The sequence below is a fragment of the Hyperoodon ampullatus genome (genome assembly GCF_949752795.1).
Source record: "Hyperoodon ampullatus genome assembly, chromosome: 2".
Taxonomy (NCBI): Eukaryota; Metazoa; Chordata; class Mammalia; order Artiodactyla; family Ziphiidae; genus Hyperoodon; species Hyperoodon ampullatus.
Window position 1 is genome coordinate 151,744,605 of NC_136915.1, and position 10,189 is coordinate 151,754,793.

Genomic DNA, 10,189 nt, shown 5'->3' on the forward strand with positions numbered 1-10,189 from the left:
ATGGAGGCTGTTGAGAAATGAAAACTAGTCAAATTACACCCTATGGCCTCCCTACCCGTGCACAAGAGCCGGATGGGGGTAGGCTGGCTGGGGGCAGGGGTGGGGGTGTGCAGGGGGAGAGGGAAGGGGAATCACATCTAATCCACTGTAAACGTCTTGATGTGCAGCAACAGCTTAGAGGGGGGCTCAGGTTTCTGTGGCGTTGGCTATATTTATCTCTGGTTCCATGCCAGCGGGGAGGGTTTAAATGGCACCCAGCAGTTGGCGTGAGGGGCTGCAGGAGCTTGGGGGCTGGTGGCAGGAACAAGTCTTTTCTGACCCCATGGAGCTGTATGAGACATCCCCCTACTTCTACCAGGAACCCCACTTCTATGACGGGGAAAACTACCTGCCCGTCCACCTCCAGGGCTTCGAGCCACCGGGCTATGAGCGGACTGAGCTCAGCCTGAGCCCCGAGGCCCGAGTGCCCCTCGAAGACAAGGGGCTAGGGACCCCCGAGCACTGCCCAGGCCAGTGCCTGCCGTGGGCGTGTAAGGTGTGCAAGAGGAAGTCGGTGTCTGTAGACCGGCGGCGGGCAGCCACGCTGAGGGAGAAGCGCAGGCTCAAGAAGGTGAATGAGGCCTTTGAGGCCCTGAAGAGGAGCACCCTGCTCAACCCCAACCAGCGGCTGCCCAAGGTGGAGATCCTGCGCAGTGCCATCCAGTACATCGAGCGCCTGCAGGCCCTGCTCAGCTCCCTCAACCAGGAGGAGCGCGATCTCCGCTACCGAGGCGGGGGCGGACCCCAACCAGGGGTAAGTGGCCACCCCACCCACCTGCCCCAGGGGGAGGGGGGACAGGAGGCACCTGGACAGCCTTGGAGGACCCCGCGGTGGGGCTCAGTCAGATGGCTAGAGTAGGAGCCAGACAGGGTCTTAGGAGGCTGCAGGATGCCTTCCTTTGTTAGAGCTAGGCTGCCCAGCTGACCTCCTGTGTCTCTGTGTCCTTTCCAGACAAGACAAAGGCAGTGGGGAGAAGAAGCATGTGGAGGGGGGTGGAACAGGACTGAAGGAGGGATCCAGGAGCGAGTCCAAAGTCAGCTGGATGACGGGGAAGACAGGGCCTAAAAGCCAAGGCCAAGTGTACCTGAGAAGACTGCTTTGCCCCTCACCCGACCCCCTCCTGGATATGGCTGAGCAGAGAGCAAACCCACTCAGTCTCTCTCATGGAACCCCAACAGGCCTGCACACAAGTGGCCCTGGTTGGGCCAGACATTCTGCCTCCTTCACCCTTATCCCAGGGTCAAGAAAACCACAGACCCCCTTAGGCTGGGTGTCCTATGAGGGCAGAATCACCACGCAGGATGGATGCTAGGAATAGCCCTGAAGCAGGGGCTCTGTGGCCAGAGAAAGGCATGAAAGGAGGTGATTTTGAAGATTCTGGAACAGGGGGTGGGCCAGGCTGGAGGGCTGCAGCTTGTGGCCCACCCTCCAACCCCACCACAGGTACTTCTGCCCATTGGGACTGGACAAAGAGACCACCAAGAATGGCGGTGCCCTGACCTTGGGCCTTTGCCCTGTCTTGCAGGTGCCCAGTGAATGCAGCTCCCATAGTGCCTCCTGCAGTCCAGAGTGGGGCAGTGCACTGGAGTTTGGCCCCAACCCAGGGGGTAAGTGAGACCAGGACCCTGGTTACTTTGACTCAAATCCCACGGGCTATCTCTAAGCCCAGTTCTCCCCTCTTATCTTACTCCCTGCTCTAGTCCTCTTCCCTTGGCCTCTCTAGGGACCTTTTGAACCCAGGGCCCCAAACGGTGGGCTAGAAGGCCATGTGCCTCCCTGAAGTCTTGACCAGCTAAGGAGTTGTCTAGGCCTCCTGCAACTCCCCAGTTGGTGCCTGGTAGATGACCTTCCCCACGGAGAGGATAATGTCCCTGCCCCAAGGGTCCCTAGGAATTGCTGAGTCAGTGCTGCAAAACTGGGCCAGCAAAGGGCAGTTCTAGTCTCCCAGGATACACCATTCTGGCTGCACTTCGGAATAACTGCTTCCAAATTCTAACCCCACCAGGGGATATCAGAGAGGAAACACTGGCGTTCACACACATATACGTACACACACGTGCACATAGCACTAGGAAAGGCATGGGCTGGGGAGTAGGACCCTGAGCTTTTCTCACCCATCTGTCCAGGAAAACCTGTGCCACTCCAAAGGGCTCAGCCCCTGTCTTGGGTCTTAAGACACTTTTATCACCCAGGTAACATCCTCCTACCTTCTCCTTACAGATCATCTGCTCACAACTGACCCTACGGATGCCCACAATCTGCACTCCCTCACCTCCATCGTGGACAGCATCACAGTGGAGGATGTCGCTGTGGCCTTCCCAGATGAAACCATGCCCAATTGAGATTGTCTGCCAAAATGGGCAACCATGAGAGCCCCCCAAGCTGGCCACAGATGCCACCACTTCTGCAGCAGGGCTCTCCTAAGCCAGGCTGCCCTGATGCCAGGAAGCCAGCCTTGGGGCTGCCAAATGCCAGACTATCCCCCTCCTCATCCATATAAGGTTAACCCACCGCCCAGAGAGGGAATGGATGCTCTCATTTAGCTAACTCCTTAGAGCAGAGAGCAGTTCTGTTTCCAGGGAGATAAAGCAGGGGACCGGAGTGCCCCCTTGTGTAAGCCCCCTGGCTCAGGGGGCAACTCAGGAGCTTCCCTTTGATCATAATGCAGCCTCCAATTCCACCCCCTGAAAAGATACACTTTGAGAGACAAAGACAGTGTCCTGACCTGGACAAACTATGTACATCTCCTGTTGTTGTCTCTTCCTATGCCAGGGTTAGGCTGGGCCTGCCCTGAATTGAGAGAAGGGAGAGGAACAATCCTCTGTTCCCAAGTCACTGGGGGGCCAAGCTTTTGCAGTGAATGCTGGGAACCTTCCAATGGTTTTATGTTCTGTTTTGTTTTGTGTGTTGTTTGTAAAGCTGCCATCTGACCAAGGTCTCTGTGCTGAAGTTGCCAGGGACAGGTGGGGGTGGGGGGTGGGCAGGGACTCCTGGGGTGATTTATTTTGTTAACTAAGCATCGTGTGGTTTTGCCATTGTTTTGTATATTTTTCTTTTTTGCTAACTTATTTGGATTTCTTTTTTAAAAAATGAATAAAGACTGGGTGCTAGAAGAGTGTCTGTGATGATATAGAAGGAGGAGATGACTAACGCTATAGCCTCTCCCACCTCAGTGGTCCAGACACGTGGCAGGGCCAGGGCTTGTGGAGCAGATGGGGCTCCAAAAGCGTCAGAGGCACCATGTTGCTGGTGGTCACTAGGCGCTGGGATCCCTGCTCTTTTTACCATTACAAAGGAGGCCAGGTCTGGTCCATTGGCTGGGCAAAGACAAGATTCTACAGGAATCCTTGTGGGACATGCAGGAAATTCCGTTGAGCATTCTGTTGCACTCTAATTCATAGACACTGTTCACAGTCTACTGCACTCCATCTTATACCCCAATAGGTCCATTCCCTTCCAATTAACTGAGCATGTTCATATGTCTAGCACTCAGACCACAGCCAGCAGACAGGGGTGTAGAGCTGGAATTTGTGGGTTTCCCCTCTCTAATCCCTGCCTCTCCTCTGGTGCCACATTAGCAGGAGTCCTGTGAGGAAGTGGGAGGTAATTCAATCAGGGTGATTAGGGTCAGACACTATCACTTTCTTCCAGGCCAACTAGCATGTCCCCTCACCACACCCTTCCATTCCTCCAGGCTGCAAGAGATTCTGGTCCCTGTCTACAGCTCAGAGGATGAAGGCAATTCTGCTGGGGGTAGGGGAAGGGGCTTACAAAGGAAACAAAGCTGGGGCTCTCCTCATATGGGATGCTATTTTCCAAAGACTGGCTTCCTGAGGGGAAGAAGGTGGGTGAAGAATTGGGGAGAAAGAATTTGGATAGAGATCGCATAATATTAACTGAGAAGGCATCAGGAGCTAGAATTTGAATGGACTAAAACCTTTATTAATTCCAACTGCTTCACGCTAAGCGTGTCTGATTTATTGCAACTTATAAGTTTCAGAATCATTACAGAAGTCAGGGGATTCAGAGTGTGGTACACTCCAGCCTGCATTCAATTCTTCAGGGCCCTTTATAAAACACTTAATGCAGTTTTATCAACCAGGCCCTGATACTCATTCTGCACTTGCTCTGGGCTCAGCTGGGCCGTCTCTACCACACCTGTCCTCTTGACTTGCTCCTGGAGAGGGGAGTCAACACACTGCTCCCAGAGGTTTCTCCAGAAACTCCATTTAAGCAAAAGGTGAAGTAGGCTCACAGAACTCAGGTGAGGGTGCAGAAGGGAGGGTCCCCCCCCAGGGCATGCTCATCCCGAACCACCAGTCAGGGCTGGGCCTGTTGGGAATCATAAACTGGCCTAATCTGTCCCCGTCTGTAGGATTTTCTTCTTGGGTTTTTGTCATTGTGTTTACACCTGTGGACAGGGAATGTTGCCTACCATTCCAGTAAACAACAAATGTTGCCTGCCATCAAACTATCATCCACTGTAGTGGCAAGGTACTCCCTGAGGGGAATCCAGGATGGAGAAAAAACAGGAGGCATTATGTGCTTTGGATACTGGCCCTAGATTGTTAAGATGCATACCTAAGGAATAATTTCAATGAGCCTGGACTCTTGCATCTTCCCATACATAGAAAAGCACTAAAATCATTCATTTGATATGCCCGTTTTTTGGGATTAGCAGTAATCTTTGACATCTGACTACATTTTTTTTTTCAGCAAAAACTCCAATATATCCTGGCTCCTCCCTTAACTCTTCAGAATGGTTCCTCAGAGCTATCTGAGAGGCTGTCTCCTGGGCTATAGTCCTCAGGAAGTTCCCTGAGTAAAACATATCTTGCAACTTTTAGGTTGTGCATTTTTCTTCATTTGACACAGTTTTGCCTTCTTGGAAAGGCTGGAGAGGAATACCTAGGTCACTGCCACAACTCTTAGCTCTCCCTGGCTCACTGCCCTTGGAGATGAGGAGAGTAACATGTGTAGATGCAACACCTTGGCTCTCCAATCTATACTCACTCCCTTATTATGCACCAATAATACTGAACTACCCATTCAAGGGGGATCTTCTCCCCTCGGGTTCATTTCCCCTGCCCCTGGTACCTCCCAAGCTCCTAGAGTAGATACAAGCCTGCTGCCTTCAGTTGCCCTCCTTCTTACTGTGGGCTTGGTCTGGCCAAGAGAAAGGCACTCATCTCTCCTAAGGAACTGATAGGCTCTCAGGTTGCTGGATATATTTTTTAAGTTTATTCCTCTTCAGTTATCATGTCAGTTGGAATCTGAGGTTCATATTCATAATCTGTTATGAATGAACAGTTCTAAGCAATGGCTATTAAGGTCGATTGTTCCTGCCCATTGTCAGGTGTAGTCATTGTCTGCTTATTTCTTTTTCAGTCTTTTAAGTCCTTAAGCCTCCAACCAGGAAGAAACAATTTGCTGGAACTTCACATGTGTGAATGGCAAACTTTGCCGAACTGGAGCCCAGCCTCACTCATTATTTTCACAGAAGAAACATTTGTCATCAAAGCACAGGGACTTTCTTAAATTAACAAATGCTTGACCTGCACAACTGAATTACAGATAAGACTCCAATTAATGAGTGACAGTTCTTTGGGGAAATTAGCTTAAATCTGGTCTCCAGTGGAAGCACATGCAATAAATCAAAGTTAAACAAATGTTGCCTAATAATGGACTTTAGGGAATCTGCTAGAATAAAAAGGTAAGATTTGAAATTGACATACCAATTGTCAGTGTGTAGAGAGGAACTTCTTGGAGTGTTTAGATAATTAGTGTGAATTGCAGAATGCTTAAAGTACTATTTGCTGCACTCCAATAAACATCCTTAGGTATCTAACTTCTCAAAGTAACCTATTTGGCAGACTGAAAAACCTTTTTAAGTGCTGCAGGTATAGTAGTAGGAGGTTGGACCAACTGGAGAGGGAGGTAAAGGGGGTAAGATGGAGGGTGAGAGAAGAGGAGCCCCCTCAGCTCAGGTATCTGTTTCTTGGATAAGACCCACCATGTCACGTCCCCTGGACTTGTCTGAATTCCTGGTTTCTGGGCTCCAGGCTAGGGCAGAGATGCCTGGAGGTGAGCTAAAGCTCAGAAAGAACTGAAGGCTGTGAACTGGGCTAGGATCTTGGCTAAGGAGGCACCACCTAGGCCCAAATGGGATCCCCAAACCCCACAGCGGTTCTGGCTGTCCCTCACTGCTCAGCCACAGGCAACCACCTGATCCAGATTCTCCGCCTCTCACTCTGCTGGGACCATTCCTCAGGAAGGCAAAGGAAAGTGTTCTAGGAAAGAAACCTAGAGTCTTCTTTCTTTTTCACAAATGCTGACAGAAACATGATGTTGGGGTCTCATCTCAAATGCAGCATGTCCAATATCAAGCTCACATTTTCACACATGCCTGTTCCCTCTACATTCCCCACCCCAGTAGATGGCAACTCTGGGAAACTGTGGTTTTCCTGGATTCCTTCAGATCTCACTCCTGTAGCCAGCTGGTCACCAAGGCTGGTCAACTCTACCTTTGATCATTGAGAGGGTGGGAGGGGACCCCCCAGAGGCTTGTAGGCACTAGGCCAGCATCTTCCCTTGCCTGTTTGGCCTCCCTGAGTCACAAGTTGCCTTGTCTTGCTCCCATCCTGCCATCTGTGCCCACGGACCCTGCCATCCTGTATCATCAGCGGGTCAGTTAGCCTTGGAGAGGATACAAGGCTGGACGGTGGATTACGCTGCCCTCAGGGAGTTCACCATTCAGATGAACAGAAGAAACAAGGCTCCATGAAAATCACAGGAGCCAAGTACCGCATGAGTGGTACAGATGTAAGAGTTTGAGAAAGGGAGCTGCGAGAGGCTTAACTTCAGGGCAGGGTCTTGGGCTCACTTAAAAGAGAAGCAAGTAATATCTGTTAAGCACTCCTGGAACTGGGCCAGAAGTTTTAACAAACATCTGCACATCTATCTTACCAGCTGCATGGTCTCAGCTTTAGAATTTCTTGTTCTGCAAAACGGTGATGACGATACATCACAGGGTTGGGAGGATTTAATGAGCTAATACATTTGGCATGCTTAGAACAGTGCCTGGCACACAATAGTTCTCAATAATTTTTAGCTTTATTTAATAATAATCCTTATAAAAACCCTCTGAGGTAAGGTTGGTTCATTTATTCATTCAAGTATATACCTAACCCTAAAGGAGCTTCCCCACAGTCCAGTGGGAAACAGACAAAGAGAGGACAATGACTAGGCAGCATCACAGTGTGCACAGAGTGCCAGGGGCGCAAAAGGTTGCTGGTTATCTAATTCTTCTGAGGGGAGGCAGGCAATGCCTCCCAGGTGATGCTTGAAGTGGGTCTGGAAGGTTCACAGCTGCAAAGGCAAGGAAAGAAGTATTCTGTGCTGCCTTCTGGTGATGGGCCTGGGTAGACACAACATTTCTGAGTTAGGTGGACTCAAGACTGTTAGGAGGAGAGGGCACTGGAACAAGTCATGATGGCCTCTTGTCCTACACCGAGGAGTTGGACCTCAATGGTGGGGAGCTGCTACAAAAGCGAACAGCAGCGTGATATGACTAATGGGTGTTTAGCTTCAGTAACTCTTGCATCAGTATGCAAGTCTATGAGGATAGTGAAGCAGGTGTGTACAGAGGAAGAAAAAGAAATAAATCAATCCCAGCAGTCAGGACTCCTCACTCCTTTTCCTATACTCCCTTGGCACAAGTAGCTCAAACACTAACCTATCAACCCATGGTTATGTGAGTAAACAGAAGGTTACTGACTACAAGTTTAAAAAACTCTGATGTTTACTTTCCAGATTACAGCAGCCCTTAGGACTGTGGAATAAGCTAGATGTATCAGGTAAGCTCAAAGTTAAAAAAAAAAAAAAAAAGACCAAAGCCATATGTATGTTGTCTCAAAACCAGGTTATTTATTGGTATGTACACACACACACTCACACTCATACACACCCATACACCCATTCCTGATGCACTGTGTCAGCAGTACAGTACTGAGAAGGGACCTGACAAGATACAGGAGGCTAGTGAGGGGGGATGGGTCACAAGTGACTCCCCAAATAAAAAGTATATTGACTGTGAGGCAAGGGATACACCAAGACAAGAGCCTTCCATCACTGTATGCATCACCTCCCTGCAATAATCCCAAGATGCCCCGAACAGACCTGGGTCCTGCCAGCTGCTGCCTTATGACATGACTAATTAAGATAGGGTTGAGTTGTAGAGGAGAGGCTGGGGCTGAATTTCCCACTATGCTAGCCTATCAGAGTTCCCTGAAGGAGTCAGATGGCCTTGTGGTCTCCAACTTCACCAATCTTAGGAATCTGGGGTTTCTCCATAATCTTAACATCCATTACCCAGGGATAGGAGCTCTTTCTCTCCATCCAACTTATTTTCTGCTCAAGAACTCCTCCAGCTCCATTCCCAGTCGCCTGACAGACAGGAAGGGCAGGGAACAATGAGGCAGAGCAAGGGAAGTTGGATGCCTTGCCCATACCCATGGGAGCCCACCCAGCCCCACCACTGGTGGACCTCTCCTCTACTGAAAAGCAGCAGAAACCTGTAAGCCTGGTACTGCCCCAGGCTCCAGCACTCCTCCTGGACAGGGTGCTCTGACCCATCATCCCACCTGCTAGCCTAGCCACCACTCAGAATCCAAGTCATCAGCTTGCAAACCAGCTGCTCAGCCACCTGCAGGGTGGCACTTCACTGGCTCCTCTCCAAGAAACATGCTTCAGGCACTTTTCCTCTCCTTTCACTTGGATGAAACCTTAGGTTCCATCAGCTCACCCTGAACTTGGGTCCCAAACACTTCCAGGCACCTTGGAAGGATGAGTACATGGGTTAAGAAGAGGGATTTCTTGGAAATAACATTCCTACCAAAGCGGGACCTGTATCCCTCAGCCCTGCATGCTGCCATGCTACTGGGGAAAGCAACTGAAACTGGGCAGGTCTCAGGAATTTCTGGACGAAGCAGTCCCTGCACACCAAAAGAGCCCTGAACAAGGGGGTAGTGGTTTGGGGACAAGCAGGAGAATGACAGTCTTCACCAACAGTGGATTTCCTGGACCTAGGACATGATTCACTACAGGGGAAGCTTTATTTTCTTCCTAGGAGATCAGAGGAAGGAAGCCTCAGATTACCTTTTTCCCAAACCAGACTTTAAGGTCAATGTATATACTCAATCCACCCATTAGGTATATTCTTATGGGGCTGGGATTATCAAAGAAGTGGGGCAGAGGGGGACAGAAAGGGAAGGAATATTGGGAGCATAGCTGGCAGTGCAAGGTTAGCTTGATCCAGAGCCAAGATCCACACAGTTCCCTCTCCCCCCAGCCCAGCAGCAGCTCTACCCTACAGTTGGGGCAGGACGCATTCCCGCTGCCATTTGGGCTTAAGGCTACCACAGGCCATTGGCTCTCCCTCTAGCTGACCTGCCTGCACCTCTCACTGGGCAGGAGGGCTGAGTTTCCCCATCCTTATGCTTGGTGTTTGGGATTCAACTTAAACCAGGGCCTAGAATCTCCACCTTAGCCTTCCCTCTTCCCAGGTTCATCATCCTGAGGAAGAATGGGGCCTTCTACAGCCCTTCCCAGCCCCCAGGGAGGTCCTGGAGGTGATGCAGGAGCTGCAGCTATGCAGATGAGTTGGGGGAGGGATAATGGCGAAGGTGCCAAGAGCAGATGTAGACCATCTAGTACAACCAAGAGGTGGACAGAAACCAGAAAGCCAAATAACCCAAGCAAGGCAGCCTGAAGTGCCATTTTCTTGGAAGGGCCATCCCCAGCCCTTGACGCTGTGTCCTGGTCTCTGGTGGAGTTTGCAGCCCAGACCAGCTAGATGCAGAAGAGGGAAGGTGGAGTCCATCCATCTTGGGCTGCCTTCCTCTCCCTCCCGCAGACCCACAAGCATGGACAACCTGGTTGCCTCCACAACACCAGGAAACCCGGCCACATCCCAGAGAGCCTTACAAGGGACACACGTTGGACTCGGGGTAGAGGGATGGCTAGGGGGTAGACAGTATATTCTGAGATCTGAGACTAGGAGCCGTGGGAGTAAGGAGACCGAGCAGGAGCGTTAAGGGCTCTCCAAGCCTGTGAAACCAAGCAGGAGGAAGCTGGCCTTGGGGGCTGTAG

At 50.7% G+C, this 10,189-nt stretch overlaps 1 protein-coding gene across 1 annotated transcript; it reads left to right on the plus strand.

The window, feature by feature from the left end:
* Nucleotides 1–247: 247 nt before the first annotated feature.
* MYOG (myogenin) lies at nucleotides 248–2,382 on the plus strand (the record flags this gene model as incomplete). The annotated part of the gene is made up of 3 exons (XM_079698269.1): nucleotides 248–793; nucleotides 1,566–1,647; nucleotides 2,261–2,382. The coding sequence occupies 3 exons, from the start codon at nucleotides 248–250 to the stop codon at nucleotides 2,380–2,382; spliced, it is 750 nt and encodes a 249-aa protein (XP_079554395.1).
* Between the last annotated feature and the right edge of the window lie 7,807 nt (nucleotides 2,383–10,189).